This window comes from Eschrichtius robustus, chromosome 2, assembly GCF_028021215.1.
Source record: "Eschrichtius robustus isolate mEscRob2 chromosome 2, mEscRob2.pri, whole genome shotgun sequence".
NCBI classification, from domain to species: domain Eukaryota; kingdom Metazoa; phylum Chordata; class Mammalia; order Artiodactyla; family Eschrichtiidae; genus Eschrichtius; species Eschrichtius robustus.
Window position 1 is genome coordinate 27,691,269 of NC_090825.1, and position 27,498 is coordinate 27,718,766.

Below are 27,498 nucleotides of genomic sequence, written 5' to 3' on the forward strand. Positions count from 1 at the left end.
TAGATTATCCTGTGAGCTGCACTTATGAATACATTGGATCTGGGATTGTGGAGGATTTCAGGCATCACTTCAGATTATCATATGGTGGATTGTGTCAGTTTTTGCACAATCATTCATGAGAAGAGACGTCAGTTCTTCCTCACCTGGGATGCGACTCATCTCATGACATACTGATTTAGGGGTGGAACAGGAGGGAATCTGCAGGGAGTGGGGGAGGAAAGATTGACAGCATCCTTCTCCAGGTTGCTGAATTCCAGGGTTGCTCTGGCGGGTGGTGGGAGTCTCGCAGTAGGGGTAAATGAATCACATGGGAACATCAGTGAGTTTGGCCATTTATTGATGCCACACAATGGCAGGCTATGGTTACAGTCTGGTTTTAAATACTGAGGTACCCACCAAGGTACCCCTTAAGGAGTCTGGGCCTGGCAAAGCAGCAGAGATGCAGAGAGGGCAATGGATGAGGCCGTGTACCACATACAACCACTTTGGAGGACAGTGATAGGTAGAATTGTGCTTCCCCCAACCAGGTTTTTTTAAATGACATAACTTAAAAATAATACTACTACTAATATTTGAACTAGCAATACAACAGAAAAAGAGTAGCATCAAATATGTTGGCTAAGTTTTAGCACCAAACAGTTCATGTCACGTGGTCTCTCTCTTGAAAGTGAATCGTTATGCACGGATTCATTGTCCCAGGGCTTGATCCTGAAGTCAGAAGGGAGAAGAGCTAAGACCTGTAATCTCTGGTGTAGCAATGTGTAGCTTTCAGAGTTTGGAGGATTTTAGCCAACTGATTGGGAAATTATGATCTGAAACAATATAAATCCCTCAACTTGTGTTCCAGAAATGTGACGAAGGTTATCAAAAACATTCACTAAATATCCGAAAGCATCACACTGGGATGACTCCACCAAGTAGAGATGGGTCAGGAGATTGGATGGAGCTGCACTCTTGATTAAGAAAACCAAATATTAAAACGAGTCATTCCTACAAAGGGGCCATTGCTTGTATCACAAAATGATTTCCTGTTTTACAAAAATAGTCACTATTTAGTCTCTTAAAATATTGTTTCCTTGTGGTGTGTTGAATTATGTTTCGATGTTTAAGAATTAAATTAACCTACACCTTTTCAGAGAAGAGCTAACTCCACCACTGGGGGAGGCAACGTAAACCAAATTGGGTTTGAGAACCTTCATGTATTTAAGCACCAGGCCCTGTGGCAGCCTCTCTGATTCATGGTAGATGTGTATCCAGTGTCTCTTGCTATACATCTCAGTTGCTTGTTCAAGGTGGGAAGGAGGCCATGGAAGAAATAAACCAACAACGCTACTTCACGTTTGCCTACATGAGCACCAAAAGGATGGTCAGATACCATTTAGGCTCTTGCCTTCAGAGTCTCCCTGTTAATCTGAGGTCCCTCTCTTATTGCAAGCACGGGGACCTGTCAAAACCCTGATGACCCAAAGCTGCATGACTGTCAAGGCAACAACCATGTCAAATGACTCTAGCAGCAAGTGCTGTCTTGATTCTGGGGTCCAGAAGGACAGCTGCTACCAAACTGTCTTACAACACAGCCCCACACAGGAAGTGAATGTCCATGAGGCAGGGTTAGGGGCCAATATTCTGCCTTTGAGAAACTAGAGAAAGGCCTAGAATGGAGCACCTGGACAGACCCTTCCTACATTTCTACCATCTTTCTTTGCCACATGGGTCATAAATAACATTTTGCATATTGGGAAATCTGGCCTAGTTTAGTTTGCTGAGGTCAGTAGGAATCGGAGTTTGTTCCTGAGTTTTGTAAGACTGGTCATATCCAGGTCTCTGATGACATGCATGATCCTAGGATAGCAGAGTACCAGCTTAAGTTAAATCCATCCAACTTACTAAATTAATCTCCCTGAAAGCCTACACTATACTTCAGGGGGTTTTTGAGAACTGCCTCATTAGAAAAAATCAGGTTCTTTTCTACTCACATCACTGACAATGTAAGCATCTTCTTGCTAAAACTTATTTCACCAGAGACTGTCACTGGCCAGCAATGTTTAGATTTAAAGACAGAATACAAGAACATAATTAAATAGAAATAAATTCCCTGGTTTTGGTAAACATTTCTATTCACCTCCTGTTTCTGCTCTATTTCAAATTTCATCCCAACCCCAGTGTTTTATTTTCCACAGGCATTTATCAGAATAATACACAGTAATGGCTTGAAAAAAAAAGCGCATAATATAAAAAATTTAAGCTTCTGGTATCCAAGCAATAGAACTGGCGTTGGCCAGCAACACCATTACAAATTTAACAGAAGATGCATGTGGACTTGCCCACTTGTACATCTATCTATATGTTTATATTTGTTCTGCCACCAACTAGACATTAGCACCATTTTTCAATAGCACCATTCTGCTGAATGGATAGATAATTCAAGGGAGAGATGGAATACTGTGCTCCGTGGTGAATGTTAACGGTACCTGTGCGTGAGACTGAAGACACGCTGCCCATTACGTGAAGGCCACTCTCCTGCCTTCCCCTCTGTCAAGAGCTGATTCTGAGGGCTTCTTCCCCTGGGGGCTCCACACCCCCCATTTTCCACGTTCAGTTCATATAAATACCTCCCCTTACAAACCAGGAAATTCACCTTGAATCTGAGACCACAGCCTACTTTGACTCCTGACGGGTGATGATGGGAACATCCAGAATAAGCATTCTAACTTTCATTTCACTTTTTTGGACTACCTGACTCACCTGTTCACCCCAGAAAACAGGTCCTCAAAAGTAACTATTGGGTGCGCTAGAGAATAGATCAGATTTACCTCACTTTTCAAGTTTTTTTTCTCGAGACTATAAGTTTATACTAAGTTTTTCTATACTTAATACAATTTACCTGGTTCTCGGAAATATTTTAATCTAGAGCTCCATTTTCCAACCTGAGGGTAGGCGGGGGCAGGTTGCAGCTGTGGACCTGGCCGTAGCAGTTGTGGTGTGTAAACCCCTATTGGTGAAAAGACGTTCACCCTGAAGACTCAGGCAGGGAACACGCTAGAGAAGGGAAAGTCACACAGGAAGACTCATTTGCTCTCCTGCAAAGGAATGGGTATTTGCCAGGGAAGTGGGAAGAACAAAAAGCCCATGTTCTCTTCCTTATACTAGCAAGAAATCGATTTCTGTTCATTTGCTTTTTAAGAGTTTTCATAGAAATTATCCTTAAGTCAGAAATGTCTTCTGTAGAACTAACCTAAATCCCTTAGGTTTACTAAAGCCTACAGTTCCTGCCCATGTCCTCTTCTTCTAGTGTCTCCAGGAAGGAATGGGAGTCTAAACAGCCCAGATGAAGAGTCCATAGGGATTAGGGACAGACTGAGGGTGAAGCCAGCACTTTCTCTTCCTGCCCCAGTTGAACACGGGGTGAAGAAAGCGGTCCCCTGCCTGGATGAATTACAAGAATGTTCCTGAAAGCTCTCCCATGACATTTTAAACAGCAGCTGCCCCAAGTAGGGAGACAAAAAAAGGGTGATTTCAGCAAGGTAAATTAACAAGATTATTTGTTCCCTGGATAAGTGTAGCTCTGTTTCCTGATACTCTTGAGGTAGTCTGGGAAAAAATCTGGTCTCTCTGTTTTTATCTTTAAGGGAGGAACAAAAGACATCATTTCACAGACTTGCCCACCTTGGCACCTTTCCCATGAGCTGATCTCACGAGAGGCCCAATTCTCCTGGATACCTCACCTGCCTATCAGGGAACGGTGAGTATTACAGTCCCATGTCTCCTATGTGGGACGTTTTGTGGCTAAAGAACAGTGGGCTTTGTTTAGTTATGAGCCAAAGTTGAACCTGAAATACACAGAGTAAAACCGCAATGAAGTGGTCCCTGGGCCTAGAACATGTCACGATCAGCAGGCTGCTGCAGTCTATGGTGGAGAGTGGCTTTCTTCTGGACTTAGGGTGCTCTGGGGTTTTTGAGTGGCTGTCGCTTTCTTGGCCTTTGGGTGTGGGCGATGTGTGTCTGGGAACACGAGAGGCAGCACTGAGCCCTCACGGTGGGCACAGAACATTTCTTCATGGTTTTTAGTGTCTGGCAGAAACTGGCTGATAACTTGTCCTTGGTGCAAAGTAAATCTGTGGGAGGAGAAAAAAAATACGAAAAAACCCAAAGATTATCCTTTTGTAAGTGAATAAGTGCGACTTCTATTAATGGAAGACTTTATGTGTCTCCTGAGAAAAGCTCCATAGCAATTCATAATGGTTGACATCCACTGACATTCACTCCTGTGTAGCAATGTTATACATTCCCACCCTTGCCATGGCCACCCGGTGGTGAATACTTCCTCATTCTTGGACTTTGGGTTCAGCCCTCTGACTTGCTTTGGACAATGGGATGTTAGTGGACATGATCCCTGCAGGGCCTTGGAATGTGAGGGAGGACAAGGCTGCCCTGATGAGCTTCTGCCATCACCGTTAGAAGACTCTGGCTCATGCAGCCACTGGACCAAGGAGGCTGAGACACATGGAGCAGACCTAGACCCAACCTACAGCTTGCAGCCGAGGCCAACCACAGCCAAGCTAGATCAGCTGAACTTGAGCTGAGCAAAAAATTCAGGCTTGTAGTTTTAAAGCACTGAATTTAGAGATGCCTTGTTAGCAGGATTGTTATGCAATAGTTGAATGCAATATTTTACATGCGTCGCTTCATTGAATCTTCACAGCAGTAACTATCAGGTAAATACAACTGTTCTTTCCATTTTACAAAAGGAGATGTAAAGCCTACAGAAGTTAAGAACTTGCACAATGTTATCCAGCTGATAAGCAGCACAGTCAGATCTGAACATGGGCAGTTTTGACTCTAGCTCATGCTTTTATCAATCATATCATCCAGAGCACCAAGCAGTCACCCCGTCAGCCAACTAACCAATGCTTCCTAAGTGAAGGATATAGATATATAAAATGTGGTCACTGCCCTCCAGAAATGTACCGTGTAGATGAAGGCATACGACATGCACAAATAATTCCCAGGGTAAGGATACAATTAGTTACTTGGGTACTAATCCTTGTTCTACCCTAACTCTGGGCAAGTAAGTTCCTGAATTATTTTGGCCTTCCTTTCCTCATACATGAAACAGGGAATTGGACTAGATTTCTCAGGGACCACCCTTGCATATTCTATGGGTGGTACTCAGACTGCACTGGCCCATGTACTCCTGGTCTGGAAGGAATTCAGTAAGGCCCCAATAACACATTTTTCTTTTATAAAGTGAAATTGTTTCAAACTTTGCTTCAGTGCCTCTCAGAGCTCTGGTTGATCTTCTTTCTCCATTACAGAAAAGATTTGAACAGTCCTAAAGAAAAGCTTTTCCCCAAACAGGCTGCTGTCCTTTGTAAATAGAACTGTCAGTAAAAGTAGAAATTGAGGTAATATTCTCTTTACCCAAATCTGTGACAGTATTTTTGCCTCTCTATGCATTTTTCACCTTCAGGTCATGAAGGCAAAAAAATGCTTTTTATCTTCTCAGAACTCATTATTTCCTTGACTGTGCCTTGTTTTTTCATGAAGAAATGTCTTCTGCTAGCTGTCAGAATTCCATTTGGTTTGCAAGTGTTAAGTGCACTTGGGAGTAGGTAACATATAATGCTCCTAGAACCCAAAACCTCTTCATTGCTGATTATTTTCTTCTTCAGGCCTCTTCCTAAACATTTCATAAAAATCAGTGCCCTCTAATCCCCCAGGAAACTTCTGTACACGATCTGACATTTCAGAAAGAGTACACATTTCTGCCAAGTGTTCCTACTGTGGAATAGAAATCTGAGCTCTTCATCTCCCATGTGCCCACCAGAGAAGCAGGTGTCCTCCATGGGGCTGCTGTTCAGAACAAGGCAGGGCTTCCTCCCTAGGCTTCTGGCATTGGGGCAGGGCCCAGCATGGAAGCCTAGGCATCATAGGGCTGCTCTGATTTCTTAGCCAGCCTCTCCTAAATTCCTTATGGATGGTGGACAGAGAAGGTGCATCTGGGGTAGCTCTTTGCCCCACATTCTCCCTGCCATGAGTATGTGAGTTCTCTGGGGCTACTACAAGAAAAGAAGACAGAGGAAGTATGAAAGCTTAGCTTCCATTCCTTCTCTCCACAAAGCTTCTTTTGGCCACGTTGGACCACATGGATCCCTTTGGTCCCAATCTCCAAACTTGTATTATTATTGTTAACATTTGCTCAAACATGGCACTATGTTCTATCTTGAACTGTTCTGTAAATGGTGTTGAGCCTTTTCTGCTAAAGGCTGAAGTGTGACCTCTCTCTAGGGTGTCTACCATTCTAAAAAGGCCTCTTAGAGGACCCCAAAGTCTTTAACTTTGTTCTGGGTTGAATTGGATCCTCCAAAGTTTAAGTGTTCCCCCAAAGTTGAAGTCCTAACCATTGGTACCTGTGAATGTGACCTTATTTGGAAATATTTCCTTGCAGATGTAATTATGATGTAAATTAAGATGACTTAATCAACATGACTATGTCCTTACAGAGAGAGAAGAGCTAGACACACGCAATAAAGAGAAAGCCATGTGACGACACAGACACACAGAGGAAGATGGCCATGTGATGATGGAGGCAGAGATTGGAGTTATGCAGCTACAAGCCAAGGAAAGCCGGTGACTACCAGAAGCTAAAAGACAGAGAGCATGGCCCTACCGAGAACTGTGGTTTTTGGACTTCTTGCCTCCAGAACTGTGAGACTAAATTTCTGTTGTTTTAACGACACAGATAACAATTTCTTAAGCACTTACCACACACTAGGCAATGTGCTTGGTATATACTATCTCATTTGATCTTCATATAAATTTACTTATTCCTATTGTTCTCCCTTTAAAACTGAAGTTCCACAGAGGCTTAATAACTGGCCCAGTGTCTCACAGCTGGAACACAGATGGTGGTGCTGGAATCTGAATGCTGCCTCAGTGCCTCTAAAGCACTGCCACCAAGAAAATGAATCTCTTGTGCTGGTTATGGGGAAGGAGGGGCCCACATGGACAGGTCTTCCCTGACCAGAGCAGCTTCATTTGTTCAACCAAGGGCCCCCACTTGTCAGGTCAACATCTACATGACTGAAAGAGGCTCAACCAAGCCTGGTGTCCTTGCCTGATCTTGGGAACCACTGGATAATAAGCCCAGCTTTTCAATGGTCCTCAGAGCCCTGGGAACATGTGGGTCCTGGAATCCTCCTGTTTGAAAGTGGGAAACTGGAAGGAAGAGTGGAGGATAGCGGTGACCTATATTGGGAGCCTGGGCTCCAGACCTATGTTTAGCAGCTCATTTAGACAATGACTGGGAGCCCAACATCACAGCAGGGCTTAATTGCACCAGTTCTCGTTATTATTGTGAAACAATGAAGGCTGCTGTGTTCATCAGCCAACTGGATCCCAGCTGAAGCACACAATGCTTATAACTGGGGGCAACTTAGGACATCCCAATTTGCCTATGCCTGTTTAATAGAAGTCATACTTGGAAATGTAAAGGGACAGTTATAAGCTTGTTCCCCTGCTGTTGGCTATGTCTAGGTTGAAGGGATAATATTTTGTCCACAAAAGCTGGAAAATACTTTCAATGTTGTTGGCAAATACAGTGTCTGTAAGACTTTGGGTTTCGTGAGGCCAGGGAATGTGTCAGACTCATTTCTGGGTCCTCAGTTTTTAGTACTTGCCTGAGACATATCTTGTGATCAGTAATATTTGCTGAATAAATGAAAGTTCTGTTCATCTGGAAGAATATCTTTCAGCAGGAAGACGCTAAGCTCACCTCTGCCCACAGGCACACCAAAATTACAACTATTTACAGAGCAACTATTGATGCGAAAGATTGGAAGACTGGCAGAAAAGGTCTTCTACGACTAAAAATATAAAGAAGGAACCACAACAAGACAGGTAGGAGGGATGGAGATGTGGTATAGTCAGGACCCATACCCCTGGGTGGGTGAACCACAAATAGGAGAATAATTACAATTACAGAGGTTCTCCATGAGCGAGGGGCTTGAGCCCCACATCAGGCTCCCGAGCCCAGTGGTCCTGCACTGAGAAGATGAGCCCCAAGAACATTTGGCATAAAGGTCAGTAGGGCTTAATCAGGAGAGCCAGGGGCTATGGGGACTAGAGACTCCACTCCTAAAGGGCACACACAAAATCTCACAGGACCCAGTGCAGAAGCAGTAATTTGAAAGGAGCCTGGGTCAGACCCACCTGCTGATCTTGGAGAGTCTCCTGCAGAGACAAGAGGCAACTAGAGCTCACCCTGGGGACACAGACACTGGTGACAGCTGTTTTGGGAAGCTCGTTCTAGCACGAGGGCACTGGTGCTGGCACGCACCATTTTGGAATCCTCCCTCCAACACTAGGACCAGGCTCCACCCACCAGTCTGTCAGCATCAGTACTGGGATGCCTCAGGCCGAGCAACTAGCCGGGTGGAGACACAGCCCCACTCACCAGCAGGCCTGCTGCCTTAAAACCCCCTGAGCTGCTTTGGGACCTGGCCCTGTCCACCAGAGGGCCTAGGGCCCAGCCCTGTGGGTGCTGAGACTAGCCTCAGGACTCCCGGGCCCTGGAGCCAGAGACCCTGGCTCCACCCACCAGTGGGCAGACAGACACCAGCTCCAGGACCCTCAGGGCCCTGCAGCCAGAAGTGTGAAGACCAAGTTTCACCCACCAGTGGGTAGACACAAGCCCCAGGACTACTGCAGCTTGCCATGTCAGTACCCCCTGGGCCTGACCATCAGCAGGCTAACATCTGCTCTGAGACACCTTGAGTCCCTCAGTCAGCAGTCCCAGGATCTGGCCCCACCTACCAGTGGGTTGACACCAGCTCCGAGACACCTTGTATCTCTCACCAGCAGGCCAGCACCAGCTTTGGGACACCCTGGAACTCACAGCCAGCCATGTCAGGAACCGGCTCTGCAGTCACCCACTCCAGAACCCAGCTCTGCCTACAAGCTGGCCAGGACTACCCAGGGGAATCCCGGGACTCTGCAGCCAGCTATCTCATGCCCTGCTCTGCCCCACCAACTAGCAGTCTCCACACAAGGCAGAGCCTCACACCAACCTAACAGGAAGCCAGCCACACCTACCAGACCACCCACCGTAGTCAGCTCATCACAAAAGAAGGACCCATGCAGCCCATGTAGGGGGCACCCCTATAGCATATAGCTCTGGTGACCAGAGGGGAGTATGCTGCTGGAACACACAGGATGTCTCTTACAAAAGGCCACTTCTCCAGCGTGAGAAAACATAATCAACCTACCAAATACATAGAAATAAAAACAGCAAGTTAGGGAAAATGAGGCAACAGAGGAATATATCCCAAATGAAGGAATAAGATAAAACCCCAGAAGAACTAACTGAACTGAAGATAGGCAACCTCTCCAATAAAGAGTTCAAGGTAATGATTGTAAAGATGATACTCAAAGAACTTGGGAGAAAAATGGCTGAATACAGTAAGACATTAACAAAGAGAAAGAAACAGAGCTGAAGAATAGAAAAACTGAAATAAAAAATACACTAAAAGGATTAAATAGTAGATTAGATGATACAGAGGAATGGATCAGTGAACTGGAAAGCAGAGTAGTGGAAATAACTGAAGTTGAACAGAAAAAAAAAAGAATTTAAAAAATGAGGACAATTCAGAAACCTCTGTGATATAACATCAAGTGTACTAACATTCACATTATACGGCTCCCAGATGGAGAACAGAGAGAGAAATGGGAAGAGGACATATTTGATGATATAATAGCTAAAAACTGCCCTAACCTGGGATAGGAAATAGACAACCAGGACCAGGAAGCACAGAACCCAAAACAGGAACCCAAAGATGATCATACCAAGACACAATGTAATTAAAATGGCAAAAATTAAAGATAAAGGGAAAAAATTAAAATCAGCAAAGGATGCTGGAGAGGGTGTGGAGAAAAAAGGGAACCCTCCTATATTGTTGGTGGGAATGTAAACTGGTACAGCCACTATGGAGAACAGTATGGAGGTTCCTTAACAAACTAAATATAGAACTACCATATGATCCAGCAATCCCACTCCTGGGCATCTATCTGGAGAAAAGATACATGCACCACAATGTTCCCTGCAGCACTGTTTACAATAGCCAGGACATGGAAGCAACCTAAATGTCCATCAATAGAAGAATGGATAAAGAAGATGTGGTACATATATACAGTGGAATATTACTCAGCCATAAAAAAGAAAAAAATAATGCCATTTGCAGCAACATGAATGGACCCAGAGATTGTCATACTGAGTGAAGAAAGTCAGACAAAGACAAATATCACATGATATCACTCATATGTGGAATCTAAAAAAGGCTACAAATGAACTTATCTACAAAACAGAAATAGAGTTTGGGACTTCTCTGGTGGTCCAGTGGTAAAGAATACACCTTACAATGCAGGGGACAAGGGTTTGATCCCTGGTCAGGGAACTAAGATCCCACATGCCGTGGGGCAACTAAGCCCATGCACCACAACTACTGAGCTTGCGTGCCTCAACTAGAGAGAGAAAACCTGCACACCACAACTAGAGAGAAGCCTGCACACCACAACAAAAATCCCACATGCCTCAATGAAGATCCCGTGTGCTGCAACTAAGATCCGACGCAGCCAAAAATAAAATAAAATAAAGAATAAAGAAATGTTAAACAAAACAAAACAAAACAGAAATAGAGTTACAGATGTAGAAAATAAACTTATGGTTACTGGGGGGTATGTGGTAGGGAGGGATATATCGGAAGACTGGGATTGACACATACACACTACTATATATAAAATAGGTAACTAATAAGGACCTACTGTATAGCACAGGGAACACTACTCAATACTCTGTAATGGCCTATATGGGAAAAGAATCTAAGAAAGAGTGGATATATGTATAACAGATTCAGTTTGCTGTACACCTGAAACTAACACAACACTGTAAATCAACTATACCCCAATAAAAATTTTTTTAAAAATGAGCAAGGGAAAAGCAACGAGTAGAAAAGAACTCCCATATGGCTATCAGTTGACTCTTCAGCAGAAACTCTGCAGGCCAGAAGGGCACGATATATTTCAAGTGATGAAAGGGGAAAATCTACGACTAAGAATACTCTACCTGGCAAAGCTTTCATTTAGATTTGATAGACAGATCAAAAGTTTTACAGACAAGCAAAAACTAAAAAAATTCAGCACCACCAAACCAGCTTTGCAAGAAATGCTAAAAGGAACTTCTCTAAGTGAAAAAGAAAATGCCACAGTTAGAAACATGCAAATTATAAAAGGAAAATTTAAGTGGTAAAGACAAATATGCAATAAAGGTAATAAATCAACCATGTATAAAGCTAGTAGAAAGATTAAAAGGCAAAAGTAGCAAAATCATCTATATCCACAATAAGTAGTTAAGGGATATACAAAACAAAAACATAAAATATGTCAAAAACAGTAAACATGGGAGAGGGGAGTAAAAATGCAGGGTTGTTAAAATGCATTTGAACTTAGAGATCAGCAACTTAAAATAATTATATACATATGGCTATATATAAACCTCATGGTAACCACAAACCAAAAATCTATCATAGATACGCAAAAAAGAGAAAGGAATCCAAATATAACACTAAAGATAGTCATCAAATCACAAAAGAAGTGAAGAAAAGAAATGAACAAAAAAGAACTACAAAAACAATTAACAAAATGGCAATAAGTACATATCTATCAATAATTACTTTAAATATAAATGAACTAAATGCTCCAATTAAAAGACATAGCATGGCTGAAGGGATACAAATACAAAACCTGTATGCCTATAAGAGACTCACTTCAGATCTAAAGACACAGACTGAAAGTGAGGGGATGGAAAGAGGTATTCCTTGAAAATAGAAGTGAAAAGAAAGCCATGGTAGCAATACAGGTATTAGACAAAATAGACCTTAAAACAAAGATTGTAACAAGAGACAAAGAACATTATACAATGATCAAGAAATCAATCCAAGAAGAAGATATAACAAAGGTAAATATATATTCACCCAACATAAGAGCACCTAAATACATAAAGCAAATATTAACAGACATAAAGGGAGAAATTGACAGTAACTCAATAATAGTAGGGGAATTTAACACCATGCATACATCAGCGGGCAGATCATCCAGAAAGAAAATCAATAAGGAAACACTGGCCTTAAATGGTACATTAAACAAGCTCCCAGAGGAAGCTGATACTACTGGTTCACGGACCACATTAACACAGATTGGAACAGGGTCCAAGGACAAGATGGTGGAGTAGAAGAACCTGAGCTCACCTCCTCTTAAGAAAACACCAAAATCACAACTAACTGTGAACCATCAACAAAAAAGACTGAAACCTACCAAAAAAGATATTCAACTTCCAAAACAAAGAAGAAGCCACCCACAATGAGTTGGTAGAAGGGGTGCATCTGTGATACAATCAAATCTCAAACCTGCTGGGTGGGTGACCCACAAACTGGAAAATAATTATATCACAGAGGTTCTCCCATAGGAGTGAGAGTTCTGAGCCCCATGTCAGGCTTCCCAGTTTGGGGGTTTGGAATTGGGAGGAGGAGCCCCCAGGGTATTTGGCTTTGAAGCCCAGCGGGGCTTGATCGCAGGAACTTCACAGGACTGGGGGAAACAAACTCCACTCTTGGAGGGTGCGCACAAAGTCTCGTGTGCACCAGGACCCAGGGGAAAAATCAGTGACTTCACAGGTGCCAGGGCCGGACCTACCTGCTGGGCTTGGAGGGTCTCCTGGAGAGGTGGGGGGGTGGCTGTGGCTCACTGTGGGGACAAAGACACTGGTGGCAAAGGTACTGGGGAGTACTTATTGGTGTGAGTTGTCCTGGAGGCCCCCATTTTGATGCCAAGACCTGGCCCTACCCATCTAGAGAAGAGTTGACACCTATCCTTCTAAAATTATTTTTAAAAATTTTAGAGGAAGGAACACTCCCAAACTCATTCTATGAGGTCACCATCACCCTGATACCAAAACCAGAGAGATATCACAAAAAAAAAAAAAGAAAAAAAGAAAGAAAATTACAGGCCAATACCACCAATAAACAAAGACGCAAAAATCCTCAACAAAATACTAGCAAACTGAATCCAACAATATATTAAAAGGATCATACACCATGATCAAGTGGGATTTATCCCAGGGATGCAAGGGTTTTTCAATATCCACAAATCAATCAGTGTGATACACCACATTAACAAAGTGAACAATAAAAACCATATGACTATCTCAATAGATGCAGAAAAAGCTTTTGACAAAATTCAACACCCATTTATGATTTAAAAAACTCTCTGGAAAGTGGACATAGAGGGAACATACCTCAACATAATAAAGGCCATATATGACAAACCCACAGCTAACAACATATTCAATGGTGAAAAACTTAAGGCATTTCCTCTAAGATCAGGAACAAGACAAGGATGTCCACTCTCACCACTTTTATTCAACATCATTTTGGAAGTCCTAGCCACGGCAATCAGAGAAGAAAAATAAAGAAAAGGAATTCAAATTGGCAAAGAAGAAGTAAAACTGTCACTGCCTGCAGATGACATAATACTATAGATAGAAAATCCTAAAGATGCTACCAGAACACTACTAGAGCTCATCAATGAATTCAGTAAAGTTGCAGGATACAAAATTAATACACAGAAATCTGTTGCATTTATATACACAAAGAAAGAAAGATCAGAAAGAGAAATTAAGGAAACAATCCCATTTACTATTGCATAAAAAAGAATAAAATACCTAGGAATAAACCTACCTAAGGAGGCAGAAGACCTGTACTCTGAAAACTGTACGATACTTATGAAAAAATCAAAGATGACATAAACAGATGGAAAGATACCATGTTCTTGGATTGAAGAATCAATATTGTCAAAATGACTATACTACCCAAGGTAATCTACAGATTTAATGCAATTCCTATCAAATGACCAATGGCAGTTTTTGCAGATCTAGAACAAAAAACTTAAAATTTGTATGGAAACACAAAAGACCCCAAATAGGCAAAGCAATCTTGAGAAAGAAAAACAGAGCAGGAGGAATCAGGCCCCCTGACTTCAGGCTATACTATAAAGCTACAGTAATCAAAACAGTATCATACTGGCAAAAAGACAGAAATATAGATCAATGGAACAGGATATACAGCCCAGAAATAAACTCACACACCTACAGTCAATTAATCTATAACAAAGGAGGCAAGAATATACAGTGGAGACAAGACTGTATCTTCAGTAAGTGGTGCTGGGAAAACTGGACAGCTACATGTAAAAGAATGAAGTTAGAGAATGTGCTAAAACCATACACAAAAGTATACACAAAATGGATTAAAGACCTAAATGTAAGACCAGATACTATAAAACTCTTAGAGGAAAACACAGGCAGAACACTCTTTGACATAAATTGCAGCAATATCCTTTTGGATTCACCCCCTAGAGTAAGAAAAATAAAAACAAAAATAAACAAATGGGACCTAATTAAACTTAAAAGCTTTTGCACCACCAAGAAAACTATAAACAAAAAGACAACTCACAGAATGGGAAAAAATACTTGCAAATGAAGCAATCGACAAAGGATTAATCTCCAAAATATACAAACAACTCATGCAGCTCAAATCAAAAAAAACAAAAAACCCAGTCAAAAAAATGGGCAGATCTAAATAGACATTTCTCCAAAGAAGACATACAGATGGCCAAAAAACACATGAAAAGATGTTCAACATCACTAATTACTAGAGAAATGCGAATCAAAACTATAATGAGGTATCACCTCACACCAGTCAGAACGGCCATCGTCAGAAAGTCTACAAACAGTAAATGCTGGAGAGGGTGTGGAAAAAAGGGAACCCCCTTACACTGTTGGTGGGAATGTAAATTGGTGCAGCCACTATGGAGAACAGTAGGGAGGTTCCTTAAAAACTAAAGATAGAGCTACCATATGATCCTGCAATCCCACTCCTGGGCATATATCTGGAGAAAACCATACTCCAAAAAGATACAGCCACCCCAATATTCATTGCAGTACTATTTACCATAGTCAAGACATGGAAGCAACCTAAATGTCCATCAACAGGTGAATGGATAAAGAAGATGTGGTATATATGTATAATGGAATATTACTCAGCCATAAAAAATAACGAAATAATGCCATTTGCAGCAACATGGATGGACACAGAGATTATCATACTAAGTGCAGTAAGTCAGACAAAGACAAATATCATATGACATCACTTATATGTGGAATATAAAAAACATACAAATGAACTTATTTACAAAGCAGAAACAGACTCACAGAGTTAGAAAACAAACTTATGGTTACCAAAGGCAAAAGGTGGGGGGAAGGGATAAATTAGGAAGTTGGGATTAACATATAGACACTACTATAAATAAAATAGATAATCAACAAGGGCCTACTGTATAGCACAGGGAACTCTCCTCAATATTCTGTAATAACCTATATGGGAACAATCTGAAAAAGAATGGATATATGTATATGTATAACTAAATCACCCTGCTGTACACCTGAAACACAACACTGTAAATCAACTATACTCCAATATAAAATAAAAATTAAAAAAAATAAGTATAAGAGCTCTAAAAAAAGATCACTGATCACAGATCACCATAATTTAGTAATAATGAAAAAGCTTATAATATTGTGAGAAGTACCAAAATGTGACTCTGAGATACTAAGTGAGCAAATGCTGTTGGGAAAATGGTGGCAATAGTCTTACTCAACTCAGAGTTGCCACAAACCTTCAATTTATAAAAATGTAATATCAGAGAAGCATAATAAAGTGGCAAACAATAAAAAAAAAAGAACACAGCATAGATCAGCTTGACTAGAGAATATGTACTTCACATATGCTCTTTGACTTTGGCAATGGTATCTTGTGATTTAAGGGTTTTCCTTTTGGTTGGCTGGTTTTTCTTCAGATGAACGTATCCTTGATGAAAGTGAAATCTTAATGAAACCTTAATTCAGACACTGCAAATCACAAACACACTCTATGTATGAAAGAAACAGATAAATATCCCCACATTTCTTTCCCAGTTCCAATTACCCATTTCAGTAAAAAACATTTTTCCTTAAAAAAAAAATGATACATTAAACCAAATGGAGATACACACACACACACACACACACACACACACACACACACACATATATATATATATATATATATATACACCTTCCATCCAAAAGCAGATAATAAACATTCTTTAAAATGTACATGGGGGTTCCCTGGTGGCACAGTGGTTGAGAATCTGCCTGCCAATGCAGGGCACACGGGTTCGAGTCCTGGTCTGGGAAGATCCCACATGCCACGGAGCAACTGGGCCCGTGAGCCACAATTACTGAGCCTGCACGTCTGGAGCCTGTGCTCCGCAACAAGAGAGGCCGCGATAGTGAGAGGCCCGCGCATCGCGATGAAGAGTGGCCCCCACTTGCCACAACTAGAGAAAGCCCTCGCACAGAAACGAAGACCCAACACAGCCATAAATAAAATAAATAAATAAAATTTGAAAAAAAAAATGTACATGGAACATTCTACAGGATAGATCACATTATGCCACAAAACAAGTCTCAGTAAATTTAAGATAACTGAAATCATATCAAGCATCTTTTCCAAATACAATATATGAGACTAGAAATCAGCTACAAGAAAAAACTTCAAAAAACACAAACATGTGGCGACTAAATAACATTCTGCTAAGCAACCAATGGATCACCGAGGAAATAAAAGAAGAAATCAAAAAACACCTATAGACAGACGAAAACAAAACACAAAGATCCAAAGTCTGTGGGATGCAACAAAAGCAGTTCTAAGAAGGAAATTTTAGCCATACAAGCCTACCTCAGGAAACAAGAAACATCTCAAAAAAAACCCCAACATTACACCTAAAGGAATTAGAAAAAGAAGGACAAACAAAACCCAAAGTTAGAAGGAAAAAGATCATATATATCAGAGCATAAATAAATGGAGACTAATAAAACAATAATAAAGATCAATGAAACTGAGAGCTGGTTCTTTGAAAAGATAAAAAGAGGGCCCAAATCAATAAAATCAGAAGTGAAAAAGAAGTAACAACTGATACCCCAGAAATACAAAGGATCATAAGAAATTATATGAACAATTATACACCAATGAAATGGATGACCTAGAAGAAATGGACAAATTTCTAGAAATGTACAATCTCACAAGACTGAATCAGGAAGAAATAGCAAATGTGAATAGACTGATTACCAGTAATGAAAATGAATCAATAATAATAAAAAAAACTCCCAACAAACAAAAGCCTGGAAGCAGATGGCTTCATAGGTGAATTCTACCAAACATTTAGAGAAGAGTAACATGTATCCTCTTCAAACTATTCCAAAAAATTGAGGAGGAAGAAACACTAACAAACTCGTTCCACAAGGCCAGCATTGCCCCGATATCAAAACCAGATAAAGAGATCACAAAAACGAAAATTACAGGCCGATATCATTGATGGACAAATGCAAAAATCCTCAACAAAATATTAGCAAACCAAATTCAACAATACATTCAAAGGAGCATACACCATGATCAAGTGGGATTTATCCCAGGGATACAAGGATGGTTCAGTATTTGCAAATCAATCAATATGATACACCACATTAACAAACTGAAGAATGAAATCATATGATCATCTCAACAGATGCCAAAAAGCTTTTGATAAAATTCAACATCCATTTATGATAAAAAACTCTCCAGAAAGTGGGTTTAGAGGGAACATACTTCAACACAATAAAGCCCATATGATAAGCCCACAGCTAACATCATAGTCAATGGTGAAAAGCTTAGCGCATTTCTTCTAAGATCAGGAGGAACACAAGGATGTCCACTCTCACCACTTTTATTCAACGTAATATTGGAAGTCCTAGCCACAACAATCAGAAAAATAAAATAAATCCAAACTGGAAAGGAAGAAGTAAAATTGTCACTGTTTGCAGATGACATGACACTAAACATAGAAAATCCTAAAGATGCTACCAGAAAACTAGTAGAGCTCATCAATGAATTCAGTAAAGTAGCAGGTTACAAAATTAATATACAGAAATCTGTTGCATTTCTATAACTAACAATGAACTATTAGAGAAATTAAGGAAACAATCCCATTTACAACCACATCAAAAGGAATAAAATACCAAGGAATAAATCTAAGGCGGTAAAAGACCTGTACTTGTAAAACTATAAGACAATGATAAAAGAAATTGAAGATGACACAAACAAATGGAAAGATATCTTGTGTTCATGAATTGGAAGAATTAGTATTGCTTAAGTGACTATACTACCTAAGGAAATCTACAGATTCAGTGCAATCCCTATCAAAATACCAATGGCATTTTTCACAGAACTAGAACAAATAATTCTTAAATTTGTACGGAAACACAAAAGACCTCAAATAGGCAAAACAATCTTGAGAAAGAACAAAGGTGGAGGTATCACGTGACCTGACTTCCAACTATACTACAAAGCTATGGTAATCAAAACAGTATAGTACTGGCACAAAAACAGACACACAGTTCAATGGGACAGAATAGAGAGCCCAGAAATGAACCCACTGTCACATGGGCAAATAATCTATGACACAGCAGTGAAGAATATACAATGGAGAAAAGACATCTTCGTCAACAAACAGTGGTGGGAACACTGGACAGCTACATGGGAAAGAATCAAACTGGACTACTCTCTCACACCATGCACAAAAATAAATTCAAAATGGATTAAAGACTTAAACCTAAGACTGGAAACCATAAAGCCTCTCAAAGAAAACATAGGTAGTATGCTCTTTGACATCGGTCTTAGTAATTTTTTTTTGGATCTGTCTGCTTAGGCAAGGGAAATGAAAGCAAAGATAAACAAATGGGAATACATCAAACTAAAAAGTTTTTGCACAGTGAAGGAAAATATCAACAAAATGTAAAGGCTGCCTACTGAATGGGAGAAGAAATTGATATTTGCAAACAGTGTATTTGATAAGGGGTTACTATCCAAAATATACAAAGAACTCATACAACTCAACATCAAAAAACATAGAACCTGATTAAAAAATGGGCAGAGGATCTGAATAGAAATTTTCCAAAGAAGACATACAGATGGCCAACAGGTACATGAAAAGATGCTCAACATCACTTATCAAAAGGGAAATGCAAATCAAAACCACAATGAGATATCATCTCACACCTTTCAGAATGGTTTGCATCAAGAAGACAACAAATAATACACATTGGCCAGGATGTGGAAAAAAGGGAACCCTTGTGCCCTGTTGGTGGGAGTGTACATTGGTGCAGCTACTATGGAAAACAGTATGGAGGTTCCTCAAAAAATTAAAAACGTAACTACCATATGATCCAACAATTCCACTCCTGTGTATTATCCAAAGAAAACAAAAACTCTAATTAGAAAAGATATATGCACCTCTATGTTCATTGCAGCACTATTTACACTAGCCAACATATGGAGGCAACCTAAATGCCCATCAATAGATGAATGGATAAAGAAGATGTGGTATATATATACACAATGGAATATTACTAAGCCATGAAAACGAATGACATCTTGCCATTTGCGACAATATGGATGGACCTAGAGGTTATTATGTTAAGTGAAATAACTCAGAGAAAGACAAATACTGCATGGTCTTACTTATTTGTGGAATCTAAAAAACAAAACAAAACAAAAACAGACTAATAGATACAGAGAACAAACAGGTGGTTGCCAGAGGGGTGTGGGGTAGGGGGAGGAAAGATATAGGTGAGGGAGGTTAAGAGGTACACACTTCAGTTATAAAATTAATGAGTCATGGGTATGAAATGTACAGTGTGGGGAATATAGTCAATAACTATGTAATATCTTTGAATGGTGACAGATGGTAACTCGACTTATCATTGTGATCAGCTTGAAACGTATAGAAATATCAAATCCCTATCTTGTGTGCCAAGAACTAACACAGTGTTGTTATACTTCAAAAACAAACTCAGAAAAATAGATAAAATTTGTGGTTACCAGAGGTGGGTGTAGGGGAGGGGGAAGTGGAGGAAGGCAGTCAAAATATACAAATTTCCAGTTACAATACTAAGGATGTAATATACAACACGATAAATATAATAAGCACTGCTGTACAATATATATGAAAGTTTTTAAGAGTAAATTCTAAGAGTTCTCATCACAAGAAAACAAATTTCTATTTCTTTAATTTAGTATCTAACACAGTAAAGTTATTGTGATAGTCAGTCCCTAATGTATGTAAATCAAATAATTATGCTGTACACCTTAAATTTATACAGTGCTATGTGTCAGTTATATCTCAATAAAACTGGAAGAAAAAATTTTAAGTCTGATGACTCAAATGTTTATTTGTATCAAATTTAAGTACTATCCTTATTACTTCCTTATTTTTCTACTGCATTCTGTACCCCTCATTCCCCAAATTAAACAACAACAACAACCCAAGAATGATGTGCATAAGAGTTTTGCTTTTGTTTTTTAATCATCATGAATATAATTCCTAGAAGATAGCTGATATTCAGTAAATATTTCTGGATGAATTTTTTTGACTTTTTAAAAAATTGGGGTATAGTTGCTTTACAATGTTGTGTCAGTTTCTGTTGTATGACGAAGTGAATCAGCTACATGTATACATATATCCCCTCCCTCTTGGACCTCCTTCCCACCCCTCCCTCATCCCATCCATCTAGGTCACTGCAGAGCACCGAGCTGAGCTCCCTGCACTATACAGAAGGTTCCCACTAGCTATCTGTTTTACACATGGCAGTGCACATAGGTCAGTCCCAATCTCCCAATTCATCCCACCCCCGCTTTCCCTCCTTGGTGTCCATACATTTGCTCTCTACACCTGTGTCTCTATTTCTGCCTTGCAAACAGGTTCATCTGTACCATTTTTCTAGATTCCACATATATGTGGTAATAGACGATATTTGTTTTTTTCTTTCTGACTTACTTCACTCTGTATGACAGTCTCTAGGTCCAACCGTGTCTCTACAAATGACCCAATTTTGTTCTTTTTTATGGCTGAGTAATAGTCCATTGTGTACATATGTACCACATCTTCTTTATCCATTCATCTGTTGATGGACATTTATGTTGCTTCCATGTCCTGGCTATTGTAAATAGTGCTTCAGTGAACATTGGGGTGCATGTTGCCCTTTTGTTTTTGTTTTTTAATATCTTTATTGGAGTATAATTGCTTTACAATGTTGTGTTAGTTTCTGCTGTATAACAAAGTGAATCAGCTATATGTACACATATATCCCCATATCCCCTCCCTCTTGAGCCTCTCTCCCACCCTCCCTATCCCACCCCTCTAGGTCATCACAAAGCACCGAGCTGATCTCCCTGAGCTATGCAGCTGCTTCCCACTAGCCATCCATTTTACATTTGGTGGTAGTGTATATATGTCAGTGCTACTCTCTCACTTCGTCCCAGCTTCCCCTACCCTGCTGTGTCCTCAAGTCTGTTCTCTACATCTGTGTCTTTATTCCTGACCTGCCACTAGGTTCATCAGTACCGCTTTTTTAGATTCCATATATGTGTGTTAGCATACAGTATTTGTTTTCCTCTTTCTGACTTGCTTCACTCTGTATGACAGACTCTAAGTCCATCCACCTTATTACAAATAACTCAGTTTCGTTCCTTTTTATGGCTGAGTAATATTCCATTGTATATATGTGCCACATCTTTATCCATTCATCTGTTGATGGACACTTAGGATGCTTCCATGTCCTGGCTATTGTAAATAGAGCTGCGATGAACATTGTGGTACATGACTCTTTTTGAATTATGGTTTTCTCAGGGTATATGCCCAGTAGTGGGATTGCTGGGTCGTATGGTAGTTCTATTTTTAGTTTTTTAAGGAACCTCCATACTGTTCTCCATAGTGGCTGTATCAATTTACATTCCCACCAACAGGGCAGGAGGATTCCCTTTTCTCCACACCCTCTCCAGCATTTGTTTGTAGATTTTTTTGATGATGGCCATTCTGACTGGTGTGAGGTAATAATACCTCAATGTAGTTTGGATTTGCATTTCTTTAAAAATTAGTGATGTTGAGCATCTTTTCATGTGTTTGTTGGCCATCTGTATGTCTTCTTTGGAGAAATGTCTATTTAGATCTTCCACCCATTTTTTGATTGGGTTGTTTGTTTTATTGATATTGAGCTTCATGAGCTGTTTGTATATTTTGATGTTTTTTTAACCCATATGCTTGGAAAGAGTTCTATAGCCCCCACTATGGAAATAATAGTTCTGATTTAGATTTTAAGCCATTAACAATTTAGACGGCACATAAAGAAAGTAAAATGGCCTGGAGGAAAACAAACCTTACATGAATTCATACCTGATTTTACAAGATGGGCATGGGGGCATGTTTACTGTGATGGCTGGCTGGCTGAGAAGAATCTGGGCATTGAATGGCTTATTTTCAAAGCATTTTAGAGGGTACAGGGGTCAGGGTGGGTGGTTGGCTTTTTTTAAATCAAGGAATTTCTTGCAGCTGCTTTTTCCTATTGTTTCTATATGAGTAAGCATGACTCTGCCTTCGAGAGAAACTTGTAATTACCTTTTGTTGCCCTGATAATTTTTGGTGAGTGGAATTCATTTTTTTAATTTACATCCATTGTCAGCTAACCATTAGTCATCATCTCTTCAGTGTGAGATTTCAATGTAAAAAATACCAGATACGCATTTAACCCAATTTTGATGATTGAAAATTGTCTTCAACTGTCTTATTGCTGGGCAGTGCAATGTATATATAATTTAAAAATAACCAATGGAGACTTTCCTGGTGGTCCAGTGGTTAAGACTCCACAATTCCACTGCAGGGGGCACGGGTTCAATCCCTGTTTAGGGAACTAAGATCCTGCACGCTGTGTGGTACAGCCAAAGACAAAAACAAAACAATAACACTAGGCATGGTCAACCAAGACTGTGTTGCTGCCTCAGTTATATAAAAACCATCACAGCTTAGAAGGATTCTATACTCTCAGCATTTTAAAAACATGGTACCAAAGAGTGTGATGAGATGACATGAAAGGAAGTGTCCAAAATTGACCCCTTGGTCTAGAACAGGGTGTTTCTCATGAAAAGATGCTCATCACCGCTAATTATTAGAGAAATACAAATCAAAACTACAATGAAGTACCTATAGATTATCATACTAAGTGAAGTAATTCAGAAAGAGAAAGACATATACCATATATCACTTATATGTGGATTCTGAAATACGACACCAATGAACCTATCTATGAAACAGAAACAGATTCAAAGACACAGAGAACAGACTTGTGGTTGCCAAGGGGGAGGGGGGATGGGGGAGGGAAGGATTGGGAGTTTGGGATTAGCAGACACAAACTAGTATATATAGAATGGATAAACAACAAGGTCCTGCTGCATAGCGCAGGGAACTATATTCAATATCCTGTGATAAACCATGATGGTAAAGAATATGAAAAAGAATATGTAAATGTATAACTGAATCACTGCTGTACAGCAGAAATTAATGCAGCATTGTAAATCAACTATACTTCAATTAAATAAAAAAAAATAGAACAGGGTGCTTCTCAAACTTTAACATGCATCCAAATCACCTGGGAATCTTGTTTAAATGCAGATTCTGATTCAGTAGGTCTGGGGTGAGGCCTGAGATCCTGCATTTCTCACAAGCTCCCAGGTGATGCCCATGCAGCTAGTCCAGGGCCCACACTGAGTAGCAAGAGTCTGGAAGGCTAAAACTTAATAATACCTCTGAAAATGAGCCCTAGGTAGCTCTGTTTGGAGGTTCAAGTAAGGTCAATGATAGCCAGCCTCAAATGCAAGTTGGTCAGAAAGAAGTTGCATGGGATCATCAGACCTGAAGCATTTTCCCCTCAGTGCACTGTGTTCAGGATTTCCAGCCCACACTTCTCTCCTGACCTCTGCACCTGTGTAAAAACCAATCACAGACAACTCCTACCTAAATGATTTATCTGCTCAACAAACATGTCCCAAACAGAATGCATTACCTTTCCCCATTCCCAAACCCACTCCTGGGCTTCGTCTCTCACAGAATGTTAGCTTCATCTACTCAGCTGCCCAAGTCGGAAATCTGGGCTTTGTTCTCCCTCCTCTTTCCCCGGCACAAAGTCCTGTCTGGTGTCTCTTTTAAGTAGCTCTTGAATCCACTCACTTCTCTCTATCTGCACTTCTGCCTTAGTTCATGCCACGTACATCTCCTGCTTGGGGTGCAGTGGTAGTCTCCGAACTGGTTCCTTTCTCTATCTTCCACAGTACAGCTTGCATGACTTTCTTATCATCACTCCCCTGTTTGGAATACTTCAATGGCTCCCTTCTGCCCTAGGGATAAAGTCCAAACTCATCGGCGTTGCTTCATGAGGCTCTTTATCCTCTAGCTGCAGCTTACCCCTCTAGCCCTACTGTTTCCTAACTCCCCTTGAACTGTGTACTGAATTTAGACTTATATGCCATGACATCATCTTCTTCCTGCTTACTGCAGACACTGAAAGCTGCTCCTGGAACCTCTCCCCTGACCTCTCTACTCATCCTTCACTTTCTCTGGAGGCCTTTCCTCCTCTCCCCAGTTTACATATGATGCCCTTCCCAAGTGCTGTCATAACACCCTTACCGCCCTGATCAGTATCTCACTGGTTGGTGATTTTGTTCCTTGTTTGACTTTATGTTTAGCACAAAGTAAGTGCCCAGCAAATATCTGTTAAATAAATACATCATTTGTAAATAAACAATCCTTAGGGAAACTTCTCAGGATATTAACTCTGACAGCAGTCTCTGTTGAATGCCAGCCCTCAGTGCTTGGAAGGAGGTGAGAAGCAGATTAATAAACAGCAGGATTCACTACCTCTCATCCTTAAGAATCTTTGGAAGAAGACTACCACTGGTAGAGAGCCTTAAATACCTGCAAATCCACTTTCCCTGGGTAGCTGGTGGCCAATGGCTGAAAGGTGTGGGTATGTGAACTCTCAGCTCACTGGCCTCAAAAGCAGACAACTCCGAGATATAACTTTCACCCTGGAGCTTCCCTGTGGGAGCAGGCTGAAGCTAGGAATGTGCCTGAGATGGCAGCCCAGCTGTGCTTCCTTCCTTTTCTGTCTGTTTCCCTCTCCCTTAGCTATCTTCCCTGGGAGCACTTCCTTAATGAATCCCTTGCACACAAGTTTGCACCTCAGAGTCTGTTTCTACGGAACCTGACCTCAGACAGCAGTGCAAGATTGATAGAAAGGTCCATTCAGTACTTGACTGGGTTCCTGAGAAAGGCTAGAGCATTTCTCAGAAATCTTTGAAAAAATAGAAGTGATTCTCATTTGTGTGGGATGAAGTCAGTGTAAACGTGCTTTGAGATAGGAAAATGGATGAGATAATCCCTCAAGGAAATAATGTCGAACTTCACGGAATCCGACAGATGGCTCCCAGGGGAGCTGGCTGGCCTCTTCAGCATTAAGATTCTTAGCTCTGTAAAAGGGGGCTAAAACTACCCACAAATCGAGTCATGCAGGACAACTTATTTTTGAAAAGCTCTGTCCCCCTGAGCAAAGCCATTCACCTACCAGCGTTCTTCCTGCAGGCCTGCTGGTTGCATTTTTGGAATTCCGGGGGTCTGGGTTCGTGATCACACAGGCATCGGTCTTGGTCTTCAGTTTTATTGTTCTCTGAGGCAACACAATGGACAGTCCTCTTCTGAAAGCCACCTCCACAGGATGCAGTGCACTGGAAGAGAGGGGCACAGGGAGAGAGTCAGAATTCTCCCCCAGGATCACCAGGGGAACTCCAGCATAACTGCTTTAACCCCACGGTTGTCAAATAGGGGCAAGCCTCCATCACCACAAGGCTTTTTGAAGGAGTCATAGAATAAAGGCACTGATAATTTGGAGATGTGAATTTAGGAAGAGTTTATATTACAGATTGTGTGAACTGAATTCGGCTTAAGTTACAATTGGGTTCTCTGAAGAATGTGGACAGAGGTTGAACTGCAAGCAAAATAGAAAAACAATTTCATATCTGGACTCTGGTGCCTCAGCAATCCAGTTTCTCTGAACTGGTTTTGATTTGGGGCTGGGAGTCAGATGTGAGGAGAGGGGACAGAGCTACGAGGAAAGCTGAGAGAGGATCAAAAGGGAAGAGGGAGAGGAAAAGCAAGGTGGAATGGAGAGGGAATTTGCAACGGACCTAGCTGTACCATGTGTGGCCTCAAGCCACCTAACAGACAAGATTCATGTAATGTCATGATGTGGCTTCCTGGAAGCAGAAGGGAGAGTCTCTGGCCTGGGAAACCATCCTGGGGATGTAAGAAAATGTGTCTGAATTTATTATATATACATACACTCTTAAAAAAATTTTTTTTTATTGTGGTAAAATATATAAAACATAAAATGTACTACTTTAACCATTTTTTCACTCTACAGTTCAGTGCCTTAAGTACATTCACATTGTTCTGTAATCATTACCACCATCCATCTCTAGGAGTTTTTCATCTCTCCAAACTGAAACTCTGTACCCCCAGCCCACCCTGCCCCAGTCCCTGGCAACCACCATTCTATTTTTTGTCTATTTGACTATTTGAGGTACCTCATATAAGTAGAATCATACAATATTTGTCCTTTTGTGACTTGCTTCTTTCAATTAGCATAATGTCTCCAGGTTTCCTCCATGTTATAGCATGTGTCAGAATTTCCTCTTTAAGGTGGGATAATATTCCATTGTATGTAGATACCACATTTTCTTTATCCTTTCATCTGTTGATGGACATTGGGTTGCTTCCACCTTTTGGCTATAGTGACCCACATATACTTTTATGGTTTACATTCTATTTCATGTTTTACTACTTTTCCCCTCATCTGTTTTATGTAATCAAAATCTCCCAGAGGGCAGAAACCAGTTCCTCTTTCTTTGCTCTGCACGGTAAGTAGGTGAGTGCTAAACGCAGCATGACCATTCAGTAAATACCCATTGATTGGCCGAAAAAGACTGCTGCATGGTAAATTATGGAAAAATCTCCAGGCCCTAAATATCCCATTTGCCATTTGAAATATTATTGGTCAACAAGATTACTAGACTTACAAAAATATCCACACTGGACACCACTGAAACTCAGAATACTGTTACCAAACACTGTTTCCCATAAAACTCCAATGTGGGATAAGAGGAGAAACATCAAATTCTTCTTAACATCCACTGCTTTATTTTACTCTACTCTTCATAAAGCCTAGAGCAAGGCGATCAGCATGGAACTTTATGTCTGTTTTATAAAGTCAGAAATTACTCTGATTAAACCTAAAGGTAATTTTATTCAGTGAATTCACATCAAATTTTCCATGGATATGGACAAGAGAAAAGTAAGAAAATAACTACTCAACTGATCCTGAGTAAATAAAAGTGTGCAACAGAGGACAGAGGGAAGAACAAGGGAAATTAATCA

General features: G+C 40.5%; 1 protein-coding gene across 2 annotated transcripts in view; it reads right to left on the minus strand.

Moving 5' to 3' along the window:
- Nucleotides 1–320: 320 nt before the first annotated feature.
- The window catches only part of ADAMTS12 (ADAM metallopeptidase with thrombospondin type 1 motif 12), a 372,760-nt gene continuing 345,582 nt past the window's right edge, over nt 321–27,498 (minus strand). For both annotated transcript variants that reach the window (XM_068535210.1, XM_068535209.1), the window contains 2 exons: nt 25,631–25,790; nt 321–4,115 (listed from right to left, as the gene is read on the minus strand). In XM_068535210.1, the coding sequence (XP_068391311.1) occupies nt 3,937–4,115; nt 25,631–25,790 (339 nt within the window). In that variant the 3' untranslated portion in view covers nt 321–3,936. The remainder of the gene's footprint in view (nt 4,116–25,630; nt 25,791–27,498) is intronic.